General features: G+C 57.1%; 1 protein-coding gene across 1 annotated transcript; it reads right to left on the minus strand.

The window, feature by feature from the left end:
- Positions 1-1,216: 1,216 nt before the first annotated feature.
- Positions 1,217-6,605, minus strand: Tbx1 (T-box transcription factor 1). Its single transcript, XM_021209275.2, has 7 exons — positions 6,178-6,605; positions 4,672-4,773; positions 3,711-3,882; positions 3,039-3,194; positions 2,525-2,592; positions 2,342-2,442; positions 1,217-2,078 (listed from the first exon to the last, which is right to left on the minus strand). The coding sequence occupies exons 1-7, from the start codon at positions 6,579-6,581 to the stop codon at positions 1,615-1,617; spliced, it is 1,467 nt and encodes a 488-aa protein (XP_021064934.1). The 5' UTR covers positions 6,582-6,605; the 3' UTR covers positions 1,217-1,614.
- Positions 6,606-16,706: the final 10,101 nt, after the last annotated feature.

Below are 16,706 nucleotides of genomic sequence, written 5' to 3' on the forward strand. Positions count from 1 at the left end.
ATTGCACTTAGGGTCTCTGCTCTCTGTGTGTGTTCCACCCCTGCTTACAAAAACCGGGTGCTGCGACAACTCACTTCAGCTTAAATAACACAAACATGGAGGTTCTAATGAAACAGCTCTGCCCCATATCCCTGGCATGTTAAAAGAATGTGAAACGGCTGCATTCCGAGGGAGAGGGGCAGCCTGAAGCTGACCATTGCCCTCTGCAGGACAAACCCCAGGCTACTACTCCAGTAGACATGGATTGTCTTTGGATTCCCAGGGACAAAAGTATGAGGTCAGTGTGGAACAGCTGGCCTTGAGCAGAACCCACTGTCACCTATAGAAAGAAGCTTGCATTTGAAGGAAGGTTAGGGGCAGAAGTTGAGAATGAATGTCCATAGATGTACTCAAGGGAGTGTCCCTACAGCTTTGTCCCCTCTGGTCATATAGACTAGATGCTCTTGGAAGAAAGGGGGTGACCACCCAACCTGAGACAGGTCAGACATGAGACAAAGTTGAACTGACTTGGGGTTGACATGTGGAAATGCTGGAGAAGGCATGTCTCTGATGGCAACAAGTGCGATGAACACACTGAAACAGAGGCCAGGGACAGAACCTGACATTTCCCATTTATTTGAGGCATAAGCCAGCCTTAACTCTGGCTGGCCTTCAGTTGGCCCTTCCTGCTGGGGCTCAGGAAGGGAGGGATCAAAGGGTTCCTTTGGCCACTTGGATGGTGTTGAGTTAATGGGGAGTCAGGTCACCCAGCCACCTGGCCTGGGAAAAATTGCTTCACACGGGAGTTTCAAGATGACTCATGACCACTGTCATTGTGCACCCCCCCCCCAATCACTCTGTGGGGACATTCAGTGAATAAAGTCAATAAACAGGGGGAAACGCAATTCTGGGCTGGTGCCAGGCCAGGGCAAAGCTGGAAGAGCCAAGCCCGCCGCTTGTTTCTGTCTTTCCGCATGTCATCCGAGACCGGATGGACAGTGTCCTGTCCCGAACATCATTCCCGGCTTTCATGGAAAAACTTATAGGTCTAGTCCGGTAAACAGGTCAACGTTCAGGCCCAAATCCTGCAACCGCAGCTGCAGGTGTGGAGAGTTGAAGTGAAAGCCGCAGCCTGCTCCGGAAAACCCGCGCGCTCAGCCTGTAGTGGACCCAAGGAGCTGCGGGAGGGAGGCAGCGACCCCAAGGGGAAGGGAGGGGCGGTTAGAGCTGGGGAGACTCTCACTCCACGCCCACACCAGTGACCAGGGCTGGGAAGACTAAGTCCCTGTGTCCCAAAGACGCCCAGCCCAATCGAATTAAATGCAAAAGAATAGCCACACCGGCAATTTCCAAAAGAGGCGAAACCGTTTATGAAATCGGCGCCGGTGCAGTATCTACAGTATCTACACATATCTACACGTATCTACACCGCCCGCAGGCGGGGCTCTCTCGGTCGTCTACACTGCAATTGCCGGCCGGGCCGGAGGCGACGAAGTCTCGCGGAGAACAATAAATACCACTTCCTTCCGCCTCGGACGGGGGGCTTTGGCACTGGCGGGCGGGAAGCCCGCATGGCTCCCCACCCAGATGGGGAGCGCGTCCTTGGATGGCCCTCGGGGCCCGCGTGCGGGCGCACTATCTGGGGCAGTAGTCGTAGGCACCGGGCGGCGCGGCCGCCGACGAGTACACGTTGGCTGCTGCGGCAGCAGCGGCGGCGGCGGCCGGGTTCACCGCGGGGTGGTGGTGGTGGTGCGGGTGCGCGTGCGGGTGCGCGTGTGGGTGGTAGCCGTGGCCGCGCAGGCCTGGCAGCGGGTAGGGCGCTGGCCGGCTCTTGGCCCCGAGGTAGTGGTCGTAGGCGGCGGCCGGGTACTTGTAGGGATGGTGGTGCAGCGGCTCGGACGCGCCCGGCGCCTCCAGGCGCAGATCAGCGTGCGGGGGACTGTGGCGGCCTCCGGATCCGCCGGGTAGCGGGACGAGGCCGCCAGGCCCAGGCAGTGCGGGGCTCAGCACGCGCGCCAGCAGCTGCGGCGGGTGCGTAGCGTCGCCGAGCGCTGCGGGTACGGAGTCACGATCGAACTCGCGCCGGACTTCTGCCGCGTCTGCGGGGAGAGCTGGGGGTGAGCGCAGGGCAGGGACCGTCGGGGCGCACCTGCCGAGCCACAGCCCCCACCTCCACCCCGGCCCGCGCCGTCCGGGGAGCGGCGGGCGGGAGAGCGAGTGCCCGCTTGCCCGCTCGTCGCCTCCTTGTGCAACTCTGAAGCCGTGACGCCCAGGAGTGTGGGCGAGGCCGGGTGCGGCGGCAGACCCAGGCGAAGCGAGTGCGCACGGGCTGCGGCCGCGATCCCACAACCTTAGGTCCTACCTTTGTCTGCGCCGTTGGGCTGCGTGGGGGAAGCCACGGGATTCCGAGAGCGAGCAAAAGCACTCACAAGCGGCAGCGCTCCGGGCCGGTGGTTCCGGGGCCTGAGGAAGGGGAGTGGGTCACGTCACCTTGGCATCCAGAGCAAGCACCCTGGCCCTTGCCTTTTCTTCTGAGGGCACTCACCAGTCCTCTGGGTCGCAATCCCGGAAGCCTTTGGCGAAGGGGTTGCTGGCAATCTTAAGCTGCGTGATCTGCGGGGAAGTTGGTGTGAGCTACCCGCGCTCGCCGCCCGACCTCGGCAGCGGCGGGCGGGATGGTTTCTAGGCCTTCTGCACTATCTGGAAGAGAAGGGACCCACAACTGCCCCTGCCCCAGCACGATGCGCCTTCTCTCATCAGACCTACCGTTGCCTCTCCAAATAAAGGTAGAAGACTCACGTCCCTGCCTGGGATGGGAATGTGATCACCTCCGCCCTCCTTAGCCCCCCAGCACAAAGAGGGCAACTGAGCTGGCGCCCTAGGAATCTGGATAAACCTCAGATCAGGCCTCTGATGGGGAGTTTCCGGAATGGTTTGGAAAACAAACTTTCAGGCTGCAGTGACAGTTGCCGAGATACAGAGGTCAAGCTGATATAGGAGGCTGGGCAGGCCTGTGGAGGGAGGAGGCCTGTCTCCGGGACCCCCCAGCAGACCCTCACCCGGTGATTCTGGTAGGCAGTGACTGCAGTGAAGCGTGTCTCCTCAAATACAAAAGTTTTGAAGTTCTCCTCTGCATACTTCTCACTGTCTTTTCGAGGGTCCACATAGACAACATGGAATCGGGGCTGATATCTGTGCATGGAGTTGAGAATAATCTGGAAGACAAGGATGGTGGGTCAGCTCCAGCCATGAGGCTGGAGGAGGATTCAGGACAGAATCATGAAGTCTACATGAACTTTCCTTAGCTAATGTGGGCAAACCCTCTCATTCTTGCAACTCATTTAGGATCTCCAGGAAAAGATGCTTCTTCAACTGGCAAATGATGGGATTGCAGATCTTCTTTACTTAGGACCCCAGGGATTGGCCCAGGCCTGGACAGGGTGGCAGTGGTGGAGCAGAGTTCCGCCCAGCAGGAACCCCCTCCCCCAGGCTGGGATTCCAAAGGACTCCTGCCCTTTTCTCACAAAGGGATCCCCTTCTAATTAAAGAGCCCCCCCCCACCTGAGCTCAGAGGGGGGAAGGGAAGGAAGGTGACCTCCTCAGACAGAGGCCAGCACATCAGAAGCCTGCCACCCAGTGTTACCCCAGTACTGCCTCTGTCTCTAGTCTAGGGACTCTGGAAGGCCTACAACAGGGGACAGCTGCTCATAAGCCAGAGAAGGTTCACCTACATGGCCATTGTCATCCAGCAGGTTATTGGTCAGCTTCAGCTTGTCGAAAGACACAATTTGCTTCATCCACTGTGCGCCCTTAGCCGGGGAGTCTGGGTGGTAGTGTACTCGGCCAGGTGTGGCAGGATCTGCCTTGCCGGCCACCAGCCAGGAGGAACTATGGAAAGCATACCTAGGGCAACATTGTGGGAGGGGGGTCATGCAATATAGGGTAAACCAGAAGACCTCCCCCCCCAACCCCCGTCCATGTGCAGAAGAATCCTGGGAGAGCTTTAGAGTTGTTTGTGCTCTTGATGAAATCAAGATTCCCAAGAGAGGGGACTGTGGATAAACTAGAAAACTTCCCAGGGCCCCAGCACACAAAAGATGAGGGAAATCTAGGTGCAGAAAGAGAGGAAGTCGGTCCCCTCCTTCCATTTCGCTGCAAGCGGGTCTGCCTGCCCCAGGGCCCAGAAGGTCGGAGACTGGATTTGGCGTCACTAGCTGGTGGCTTTAGGCACAGGGCGACCAGTGTTCCCTTTATTAATTACTGTTAATTGTCCAAGCAGCCTGGGCCCACCCTGCACAATCTTTACCAGCCACCCCACCTTTCCGGCCCAGCTCTGGAACTGAAGGTTCTCTAGAAATGGGGCAAAGGGACACAGGACTGTCACCAGAAGACAAGGGTAAAGTGGCTGACTGCACAGGCCAAGGCATCTGAGCTGCCCGTTGCCAGAAGCTCAGGAGGTTATACCAGTGAGTGAGTTTCCGAGGCAGCTCAGAATGTATAGGGTGGAATCTGAGTTAGGCGGGACGGAGCAGGCCAGGAGCAGTCTGTGGAGCAGCCAGTACAGGAGGACCAAGTCATGAGAGAGTTACTCAGCTTGGGTGGGTGACATTTGAATTCTGTCAGCAGGAAGGATACCCCCACCCTGTCCCCTGAACACACAGCTTGTCTCTGTGGTCCCAAGGACTGGCTCACCGGTAGCGCTTGTCATCTACAGGCACAAAGTCCATGAGCAGCATGTAGTCGGCCATGGGATCCATTCCAAAAAGCTTCACTTGGAACGTGGGGAACATTCGTCTGGGGGTGGGGTAAGGAGGTCAGGTCACCTCAGGTAGGGGAGTACAAAACCCGCTCTCTGCTTTAACTTCTCTGGCCAGGCAGCCCCCCTAGCTCAGCCCTTCCTTCAGGTCTCTCTTTAAGCTGCTTTCTTGGCTCTCTAACCTCAAGTAGGCCCTTATCCAACCCTGGGCAAGGCAGCAACAGGTCAGACCTCAGGTCCCTCTCTGAAACACAGAAATGGCTAACCAAGTGCCGAGCTGCAGAATTCCAAAGCCTGTTCTGTCTTCTTGGCTTACAAAGACAGTCTTGCCCCAGGAATTCCGGAACTTTCTGGACCTTGCCTCAGCCAGCAGCAGGATACCTAAGATATGGGCCCTGGGGGCTTGTCTCCCCTTCTCAGAGCCTCCCTGGCTTTGTCCAACAAAGTGAAAGAATTCCCGGGTCCAACAAAGTGAAACCGGTGCTGTAGTGATCCCAAACATCCTCCCCCCAAGTCACACGGACACCCCAGCACTCTAGCCTTCAACTCTCAAGACCTGGCCAGAGCCTTCTCCAAGAACCTGTTTGCAAAAGGCTCAGCGTATGTTTTCCTGTTTCCTCCCTCTCCTCTAAACCCCTCCAGTGACAATCAAGGCCCTCGTTCGCCTGCCCGGACCAGAAGGCCAAACCGCTGTCTTTAGTAGGCTGTGCCCGGCGGTACGGACAGCTAAAGAGCCTGGAGAAAATCCACAGAGCAGCAGCAAAGGACAGGCCTAAGTTCTCCGGGGAGGGCTGCACAGCAGGGAAACAGAAACCTCGAGAAGGCTTTGCAAACAGGCCCTGAGCCTCCTTGGCCACGGAGCTGGTGTGTACATTAGACACAACCCAGCACCCGCCTTTGTCTACTGGTCAAATCGGGAGCATCTGCAATTGTTCCTTTTCCCTCTCGGCCCTGAAAGCAAATAACCAGGCGACTGGCACGGATACCCTGCCAGGCTTGTGAAGAACTGGGCCCACAAGCGGCCAAAATTGAGGCCCAAGAAAACCAGGTCTCGAGTTCCCGGAAAATGAGCGCACTGGCTTTTAAGGGTCTTAACTCTTTCCTAAAATTATCCATACAACTAGGGGGTGTTTGCTCTTGAGATTGCCGTACAGACCGAACGAAACCCACGCGGGAGTTTCCTAGGTGGCAGCTGCCTAACCGCCGCAGTCGGACGCACTTTTGGCCCACAGATTTCCCTCAAATTCGAAGAGTCCCAGGACTCGCGGTTGGTGCTCCACGGGTTGTCGCTGGAGCCGGGTCAGCAGAGAGGCCAGAGGGACTCGCAGGTGGCCCGGCTGCACCTCCATCCGCTTTTCAGCCCGGCTCCCGCGCATCCCTTGGACAAGCAGTCAGAGGCACGGCACGCACGTGGGCAGGGGCGCGGGGAAGGGGCGCCTGACCTGCCTGCCTTGGTGACGATCATCTCGGTGCCCAGCTGATTGAACTCGTCCCACAGCGCCTTCATCTCCAGCTGCACGCTCACGCTGGCCACCTTCGGGTTCTTCTTCACCGGAGCCTTGGCCGCGGCCGCGCGGCTAGCCCCGGGACCCTCGGACTCCGCCGCCGAGCTGCCAGCCGCCCCGGGGGCGGGCGCGAAAGGGTAGGCGCGCGGCGGCGGCGGGCCCGGGGCACCGGGGACGGCAGCGCACGGATCGTAGCGCGGTGGCGGCGGCTCGCGAGGGCCGAACGGGTCGGCGCCTGGCGACGGGGCTCCCAGGCCGCTCAGACTGCTGGCCGCGAAGGCTGCAACGTCGCAGAAGTGCGAGAGCTGCGTGAGCCACGGACTGGACACGGCGGAGATCATGACCCGAAGGCCACCCACCGCCGATCAGAGCGCCGTCCCGCGCGGCGGGCCGAGTGGCGGGCGCTGCGCCGCACGCGCCCCGGGCCGCACCGCCCCACCCCGCGGAGCCCCCCCGCCCCCCCCCGCCGAGACAATAGCCCGTGCCCCTCCCCCCGCCCCTCCCCCGCCGAGGCTCCGCGGGCCCGGGCCCCCCGACCGCTCCGACCGGCTCCGGGGACGACGGGGCCGGTGCGCGGCCCTCCCCGCCGCCAGCGCGCGCTGGCTTTTCTTCTGTGCCAGACGCTCCCCAAGTTCTCGCTCCTCTACCTTTTGTGTCCCTGGTTTCAACTTCTCACATTCTGTCTCCTTTCTCTCGCTACAGCTTCTTCTTAACCCCACTGCCTCTCTCTTTTCTCGGTGTCACTCTCTCCAATTTCAAAATTTCACGTCTTCCCTACCGTCTAACTTCTATCTCTTATTTTTGTGTGTTCTCTACTATTCGTCTTTGCCCTTTCAAACGTAAATGAATCTCTTGTACTTTAATGAAGTTACATTTCTGTCTCAAGCTATCCTATCCTATCCTTCATTTTCTCTTTCGTTATCTTTATTTCCTTTGCGTGTGTCTGACTTTCTCACCTTTGTCATATTTTCTGTTTTCTCCTTTTTTTCCCTCTTGGTTGCTCTCATTGATTTGTGTCTTGGGGGATTTTGTTTGTTTGTTTGTTTGTTTTTGTTCCCCCGCCCCCTCCTTTTACTGCGTTCCCCACTTCTCTAATCATCTTTGCTTCTTCCAGCTCAAAGACTCCCCTGCTGTCCTCTCTTTAGAAGACTTCTCGGTCCTAGAGGTTGGAGTCCTAGGATGGTGGGTGGACTGACTTTGGGGAATGCCGCCCTTTCTTCCTGTCCCAGAGTCCCAGCTTCAAGGTTGGAGCCCACCCGGCCTAGAGCTCCTTTCCACCCGCTGGGCCGCAGGGCCTCACAGCAGGGGGCCGGCGGGCGGCCTGACAGTATAGACGCGGACAGAAGGCTCACCTTCCATGTCCCTGGTGACTGTGCTGAAGTGCATCCCGGCTGGGGATCCTGGTAGCCGGCGAAGTTTCGCCCGGTCCGAGGGCCTGGGGCCCCGGTGGGCGGTGCCCTCCGAGGCCTCGGCTGCAACAAGAGAGGCGATGCTGAACGCGCTGGCCCGGGCAGACAGCGGGCTCCGCGCGTCCATAGGCGCCCGGGCCTGACCGGCGCCGCCTCCGACTGCGTACGCCCAGCCGCACCGCGCCCAGCCCAGCGCAGGGGGCCCGGGGGCGGGGGCCTGTGGTGCCACTCACAGCCGCCGGTCCAGGGCCCAAGGGATTATGGCGTCATGAGACCCCCCCATTTTCAGCCAATATTAGCCCAGGAGTCCGAACATTTGGAGCACCCTGGAAATTCAGGGCCCTCCTGCCTTGCAAGCTCTCTGGCCCTGGTCTCTCCTCCCGGGGCCCTGTGTGACCAACGCCCCTTGAACATCCTGCAGCTTTTGCGGAGGTTGGGCGTCCCCTCTATTCGGCGAAGCCACCACCAGAGTCTACAGCCCCAAAAGAGAAGCTTCTATGTCTCGAACACTCAGTCCCAGTGTGGGATGGCAGGGCACTGGCGAGGCACTGAGGAGCTGCCGGAGTCTAGCCCTGCCCTTGCTTGGCCCCACCTGCCTCCACCTCCTCCCCAGCGGCCCCTGCACCTGGGTAAGAGAGCTCCGGCTCTCGCACAGGCCACGGGCAGATAGCCCCAGGGCTGCGGAGTCCTTCGTCCCTCCGTGCCGCAGAGCTGGACCTCACCAGCAATTGCCCCTACAGGCCCCTTGGGTCAGCTTGCTTTCGTGGTGGGGAAGCGAGCTGTGGGCCGCCGCCCAGGCCGCACAAGACCTGGAGCCCCAGCGTCACGCGCACCCCGCGCGCACCGCCCGCCTCTGGCCAGGACGCTTTTACATCCGGAGGGTGGGCAGTGCCCGCTCCTCCGACCTCCCTGCGCACCAGCGGGGCGCAGGGAGGACCGGGGGCGGGGCCTGGCCGGCCGAGGGAGCTGAGGACACGTCGGAGAAATTCAGACCGCATGGTGGGGTGCTGTCCCCTCTTCACCCTGCAGCCCACAGGAAAGGCCTAGCTGCTAAGGTGCAGGACCAGGCCTCAGCGTTCGGGCTTCAAGACACGATTACATCAATCCCCCACTTCTCCTGTATCTTCTCTTCGCCTACTATCTCGGGGGGCCTCTCTGGCCCGTTCAGTATACCTATGCCCTTTGTGCACAGGATATGAAGCCCAGAACCTTCTAGATTCTACTAAAGACTGGTAGACAAGGCCCAGTTTCTGAGGACTTTCTGTCAAGGACTTAGTAGGCCTTCTGCTGAACTCAGGATGTAGCTTGCAGCCTCTCTTAGGGTTTTGACAGTCTCAGGCCTCCATCTCCGGGCTGTAGCAGCTACTAAGTGGAAGGATCAAGGCCAGGAGAGCAGGGAGTAGGTATCTGGGACTAGTATGATAGATTGGGGTGTGGGAGGGGTGGTGTGTGTAACTGGACTGGTACCCTAGCCTGCCCCTGAAAGGTTAAGGACAGCTAAGAACGGGAGGTTGTCAGGAGGTCGTTCCTTGGGCCCTAAATGGCTGGCCATCCAGGGGACTGACAATGACAGTGACCCGTGCCACTGGCTTAGGGCAGGTCTAAGGAGGGTGATGTGGAGATTAGGTGGGCCACAGGGTCTTCCCCCCTTTCCTGAGCAGGGATAGCTCATTGTCTTCTGCCGGGATAGGAGAGCCCAGTCTTGGGCAGGTGCATAAGGTCGCAGTAGTGATGCAGAGATACAGCAGCATCAAAGATAGTCCAGAGCCTCTATGAGTTGAGTCTCACGCGAGGATGTAGGGGCAGGGCTCTGGCAGGTGATTTTGCATTGTAGGGATGTACCTCATCCCAGGGTGGAGTAGCTGAGGTCTTCCCCCGTACCCCAGCTCCCAACCCGCCAGGGCTGCAGCCACATCCTGGACCTCAGTGTGGCTAATACTGAGAAGTGAAAGTGAAAAACTTCTGGAACTCCTGGTTGCTCTGGGTCAGCTCTGGGGTCCGTCCTGACGCCCCCAGCGTCACCTACAGTGACAGGGGAAGTCTTCCTGCTGTGGCTGCACTTGCAAGCTACAGTTGGGACAGTAAACACTTCACAGCAAACAATGCCCCTGAGCAGAGGCTGGGAATGTGTCACGGCCCCCGCTTAGCATGTTCTGTGAGTGGTTAGCTCGCTCCACTTGCATGGGTCACCCTCATCCTTCCTCCACAACTCCCCGCCCCCACTAGCCATTACTGTAGAAAATTGGAACCCCTAGGAAGACTAGCTTAAGAAACTCGAAACCCTGCAAGTGCCGGTCCACCCAAGCCTCCCTCCTGCTGTAGAGCAACCGCCTCTACTCACTAGAGGACCCGACTCTTAGGACCGCCCTTTCCCTGGGCACAGCTCCGAAACTGTGAGGTCGATGCCTGGTCGCCCAGTAACTGGCCTGCGCTCCTCTCCTCCTGACACTGCCTCACGACCCGTTCTTGCCCGGAGCGCTAAGGAATGAACCCACTCGGTAGTCCTACACCCTACGCGCGAAGGTTCAGAACGGACACAGAGCCTTATCCCGGGGAAATGCTCCTCCCTCACCTGCACCGGCCGCCGCTCCCTTCCGCCTCGCTCCCCCTGCCGGCGACGCTTCCATCACAGCGGTAAGGGGCTTGACTGTGAACCAGTGGTTTGCGCGCAGGGGTCATGAGCTACATCTCTTAGTCCTGAGAGCGCAGTGCATGGTGGGGGCCTGGGCTGCACCCTCTTCTCCTCCACATGCCACGCAAAGTGAAAAGACTTGCAATGTTCCAAGGTTTGAGGCAGGAGGTTGGCGTCCCTGACTAGACCATTTTACAGGCCCTATAACTGAGGTTTAACGTTGAGACTGACTGCTGGTAGGAAAGGAGTGGGGCTCAGAGGCTTGACTTTGGGGGAGCAGAATGGGGCTAAGAAGCTGCAAAACTTGTTTTTTATTTTATTTTATTTTCCTTGAAACTTGGGCTTTGTGGCTGGCGGTATGAGCTCCTGGCTGCACCCAGCGCCTCGCTGGATTCTGTAGCAATTCACACACTCCTTGGTCGGCCATCTGCAGGGTTGGACGCGAAACCAGTAGAATTCCTGAAGTTCCCAGTGAGAAGGGAGGCAGACCCCTAGAGAATCCTGCCTACCTCGCTCTGACTCGGCTCCGCCTCCCTTGGGTACACGTGGCTGCCCCAGGGGAGCACACCACCAGCCCCACTCCTCACTCCCTGTCTTTTGTAAAGACAAGGAGTCTGAGAACAGAGCTTGGCTGCTAGCCGCAGATGTTCCTGCGCACCTTCGTCTCCGGCGGCCTGACAGCCCACGGATCTTAGGCCTTACTGGCTCCCCGAACAAAGTGCGCGGGCCTAGAGGGCTCCCAGCATTGATTCCTGGCTACTTGGAGCAAAAATGCATACAGGTGGGCCCGCGCAGAGATCGGGGCGCAGGGGTCCCCACCTCCAGAAATCAGAACATGGAGGGCAGACTCGGGCTATGTCCCCAAAGGCGTTTAGGGAGGCTCGGAGAGAGGTTGGGCTTTACGTGACCCAGTGATTCAGGATTGATAGGCTGGAAATTGCCTCCATCTCCTGCCTGCACGCGGCCCCAAGCACTCAAAGGAAGCCGGCGGCTATGCCAGGAACAACTTCCCCGACTTCTGGGTTGACGTCGGCGGCTCTGCCTCGGCGTCCGGGACAAGGACCCGCGGAAGTCTCCGAGGAGCGTGGGTTCAACCTTCGCCGGAGCGGGGAGCCGGGAGCCGTGGGCTTGCGGGAGGCTCTCTGCACTCTTTCCCTCTCCCAGCCCCCTGGCGGCTGCCTCCGCAGGAACCCAGGCCCCTCGGGCGCGCTGCGTTGTCAGTCTGTCCACACACGTGATTGGCCCGAGTCTGTAACCGAGCCATTCTGGGTGACCCTGCGGGACAAGGGCAGATCAGGAGACACCCCTTCCCCCAGCTCTGGAGGCACGCAGGTAAGAACCGTGCCTCACAGTAGCTGGGGCTGAATGACGCCCCCCCTGGTCCCCAGCCGCCAAACCTTGGGAAGTTTTGTGGGATAAGTTGTACTGGTGCTGCGGTGGCTCCTGGTTCAGGAGGGACACTGCCCAGAGGTGGTGTATCCTAAGGCTTAGCTAGCTCTCTCCTCCCCTCCCCTCCCCTCCCCTTCCCTCCCCTCCCCTTCCCTTCCCCTCCCCTCCCAGGGTCTTACTATGAAGCCCTGACTGTCCTGGAAGACCAGGCTATTCTCCAATGCAGAGATCCTCCTGCCTCTGCTTCCAGAGTGCTGGGATTAAAGGACTGCACCACTACAGCCCAGCTGACCTCTTTCTTAACTCAAGTCCCCCTGTTGGTCAATGACCTTTTCCTTTCTTGGTACCTCCCTACTCTTAAACCCATCAAGCCCACCCCATATGCCCTACCCTAGTATAAGGCCTTCTCCGACACTAGAATGAACTAGGGATCTGTGGAGTATGGCAGACTGCAGCAAGCAGGGTTTCTGGAAATCAGGGATAGTACCCTAGACCTACAGGGTGTCCCAGAGGAGGATCAGGAGATTCAGGGAGTCATCTTGGTGGCCTGGTTAGGTGCCCCTGAACAGGCTTTTGGCCAGAGTGAGGAACAGCTTCCTGTGTGCAGCCTGTAGTTTGCTAGGGCCTGGTGGTTTGAGTTATTTGAGTTACTTGCTGCCTCCATCTTCCCCTGAAACTCTTCCTGTTCCCCTGAGACTCTTGTTGCACCTCAGAGCCACCTGGCTCTTGCTCAAGGCAAATGCTGACCCATTGTGACCCCTGGAATGTCTAGTCCTGGGGCACTGATGACTTCAGGGTGCACATAGACAAATGGAGACAGAAGATACAGTCAGTCACAGGTGAGGTAAAGACAGGGCCCTCACTTCAGCTAAGAGGACAGCCTCACACTGATGGTCTCCTGCCCCCATCTGCCTCCCATACAAACAGTATGGCTGCTGTGTTCTGGGTCCAGGAAGATGTCCTGAGAGGATTTGGGGAAAAGGATGGTCAGACTGGATGGGCAATAGTGTCCTCCCAGGTCACCAGGGCCCCCTGCAGGCTAGAAGTCCCCACAACTCTAGAACAAACAAACAAACAGACGGACTGATGGACAGCTAGGGTCTGAGCCTGTTGATTTAGCTGCCCACTTGGCGGAAGAAGCCAGCCACATGGGGAGTCCGCTGTCCATCTTCTAGCCATAAGAGCCCCTTACCCCAGGTACTGTCAGGCAGAGGTGTGGTACAGGGCCTCTGAGGGCCTAGGCTCAGCCTAGATGGTGGCAGAAGGTGGCCTGTGGAGCAGGCAGCTGAGGAAAACACCCTCTTCCCCTCCCCTCTTTGGCCACAGCAGGAGGTTCTGTGCTGTCCAAAGAAGGAGCCAGCCAGCTCTAAGGAGGTGTGCTAACTCAGGGTGAGCGCCAGAAGATTGCCAAAACCCCTTCAAGATTCCTCTTGTCTGCCGAACAGCCCAACAATACACATACTGCCACAACACACAGGAACACTTGGGAGCACTTATTTGAACATGAATACATATATGGGCATGCATGCTCACACATGTGAGCATGCCACGACATATGCCATCATTGGCCTAACTGTCTTCATGTACAGAACTGGACAGGAACAAAGACACATGAGCACAGGGACATATACACAATTCATGTTGTACATGCAGACACTTGCCCAGAGTACATACATACAGATCTGGTCACACATGCAGGCTTACCACCCACGTAGGTTGCTGTAACTGCTCTTCACTGGTGTTGACACACATTTTGGAAATTTAAGTGGACTTTTGATTAACAACCCCCTCGTAGGACCCATTGCTGTGCAGTAAGGGAAGAATTAAGTGTTAATCCATTCACATCTGCTGTTTGCTAAACGTAACAGTCAAGTGACGTGCTGTGGAGGAATGGCTTATTGTCCAGGTCGGTGTCCTGAACACTATGTACTAGAAGAGTATCCCAGGGGAACATATCAGTAAATATGACCCTTTTCAATGAATCCACCTGGAAGGCACTGTTCATGCTAAACTGCTAGCCCTGAGTCTGGCATGTTGGTAAATAAGCCAGTTATGAAGGCCTAGGATCCCCCGTGATCATTCCATATGTTGTTTTTCTTATAGATACCTAAAGTAAAACAAACATAGGGAGAATATTTTTCAATAGACTTAGTCTATTTATGTACATGCATGTGTGTCTTTGTGTGTTTGTGTGAGCCATGCACACAGTACCCGTGCAGGTCAGAGAGTGGATCAGATCTTCTGCAGCAGTTGTACTTCCAAGGAGCCGCCATGTGGTTTCTAGGATTTGAACTCAGGCTTCTCTGCCAAAGCAGCAAGTCTTAAACACTGAGCATCTTCCTGAGCATCTTCCTGGCCCCAACAAGAGAATGCTTTGGGTGTTTTTGAGGCAGGGGCTCACTGTGAAACCATCGTGACCTTGAACTCTCATACCTGCCTCCATCACCGGAATGCTGGAATTGTAGGTGTGATCCACATGTCCAGGGAAACTTGGATTTGTGTGTGTGTGTGTGAAGTGGGCAGTTAATTCACATCTTCCTACTCATTGCAACAGTAGAGCTGAGCTGCTTAGAGAAATTCTTTAATTTGTGGTGAAACTTTTTCTCATAAGGACTTTTCTTACTCCTCTCTGTCCTGTGCCTCCAGTGCCTTCCCCACTGGCATAGGCTTTGGCCAGAAATTTGGTCTGATGTTTTGAGCCCATGTGCCCAGAGCCCATGAAGGCAAACCTCCTTCCTCTGGCTCCACTTTCTCAGGAAACTCCCACTAGCTCAGAGATTAAGCTGTCCAGCCTGTCACAGGCACAGAGATGCCACTGTCACATAACAGGGAGGATAAAAGAGCAGAGGAATCTGATGGGCAAGAAGTATGGAGTCCCTTTGTCACAGGCCGGAGGGGAGCCCAAGCCACCCGGGACTGATAGGGACAGAGGCTTGGATACAGCATGAGCGATACGGTCCTGCCCCTTAACCATCAGCTGAGAATGGCAGGAGTCTGCGCGGTCAGTGAACAGGATTCAGGACAGGGACAGACAGCTACTGGTGGCTGCCTGGGCTGAGGTATCTTGGTAGGTGGCTGGGGCTTGTATGGTGGGGGGTGGCCTGGAGCTTGTATGGCCTGGCTTCATGTGGAGGTGACTCAAGACAGCCATCAGGTGGCAGTGGTGTTGGGTCCTCAGCAGAACAGGGTTTAGAGGCTCTGTGGGAATGTGGGGGTGGGAAAGATGGGTTGGGGGAGGGGCTACAGATCTGGGGGGCTGGGGCCAGGGCAGGCTATCGGGAGGGGGCTCTTGCCAGGTGGTCTTAATCTCTTCAGTGAAATAGGAGTCCTGGGGCGGGTGGGGGAGATGGGAACTGAGACAGCTGTGGGACAGGGAACTGGCCTGACAGCCCAGGGGCCCCAGGCCACAGCCAGGCTGCAGCGCCAGTACTAGTACCCTGGATCATCCCCGGGCTAAGCTGGTTCTGCCTTCTCCACCACACATTTTGTTACAATGATTTTCTCAGCTGGGAAGACCTGTCACGCAACCATGTACAGGGGTCTTCAAGGCAGGCTAGGGACTAGGTCCATTCTGCTTTGGTAGAAGCCACTATCCCATGTGGGTCCCCATTAAACTGTTGAAGCTCTGAGGTGGTATGAGGTTGACATACAGAGGGGGAGGAGCCTCTGGTCAGGCATGGACCCCCTCAGGTTCCCCCAGCCAGCTCAACACTGGGATTAGGATGGAGGGGAGAGTCCATCCTACTTAGATTGTCTTTTCCCCAGGGGAATCCTCTGAGAGATGGGAAACTGAGGCTGAAAGGAGGTGGATAGGGCTGGCTAGATGGTAGGGAAGGAAGGTCACCGGAAGCATGGAGGCCCTATCCTTACCAGCTGTCCCAGGAAGACAGACAGATGGACAGGAGCCTTTATTGATGCCCTGAAGACGGTCCAGCCCCTCCCTCCATGGTGACTGCCAGGACCCTGTGACCAGAAGCCACCTCAGAGTGTGTGGGCGGGCGGGCGCCAGGCTGTCTCATGCTTCACTGGAAACAAGCAGGCCCCAAGGCTTTTGGGAGCAACCACAGTGCCCACTGAAGCCAGAGGTCAAGGGGCACCTGGAGAAACTGAGGTAGCATTCCTTGATAGGTCAGTGAGGAGCAGGCTAGGCATGAGCTCCTGGATGACATCATGTGGGCTTTCTGTGTTTGCTTTGGTCCCGAGTCCCATGTGGACTAAGGCCCTGGCACTATGCCCCCCTCTGGGTTCTCTGACCTGTCTTGGGATTGTACCCCTGTGGCTGAGGGGCCTTGGGCTCTGTTCTCGTGATCTGCTCCCTGGGACTCTCAGGTCACACAGCATTTGCCAGTAGTGTTTCACTCTTCCGTTCGGGCTAGCTCAAGGTCCCCAAGATACCAAGCCTAGGAACCTGACTCACCTCTCAGGAGTGTGCAAAAGGAACTGGATATCTCAGTGAGTGGCTCCTGAGGCCAGTTAAGGCAATTCTTATGCAGTAGAGCTGGGACCATGTGGCCTGTAGATGCAGGGAGTCACCCAGTACAGGAGAGAGGCCTCAGTGTAGCTTTTGTTGCTCCCACTGGACCTCTGCGTGGCCACTTGGATGTCTGTCACACCCACCTCACAGGCTCTTTTGCAACTGCGTGCTTTCAGGACATTTGCTCTGAGCAGCTGGAGTTTATTATTTTATTTTTTTACTTATTTATTTATTTTACTTTTAGAGTGTTCAAACTTATTTACTGTTTAAATCTAAGGGTAAGATTGCACGTGTTTTTCATATGCAGTACAGCTCACTGAGGTATGCATGTGCACACTGTGGAAACTGTCAGATGCAGACAGCAAAGGCACGACCTTGAAGAGTTACATGATGCTTCTAGGACACTTAAATATCTGCTCTTGTGGCATTCTTCAAGAATATGATGTATGAGCTATAGTTACCCCAAAGTACTTTGCTACCTGAAGGGTTCTTCCCCTCTCCTGTCTGACTGTAACCACGTGTCCTGATCAGTGTCTCTCGAGCTCCCCGTCAGCTCCCCCGA

The sequence above is a fragment of the Mus pahari genome, chromosome 12, assembly GCF_900095145.1.
Source record: "Mus pahari chromosome 12, PAHARI_EIJ_v1.1, whole genome shotgun sequence".
NCBI classification, from domain to species: Eukaryota; Metazoa; Chordata; class Mammalia; order Rodentia; family Muridae; genus Mus; species Mus pahari.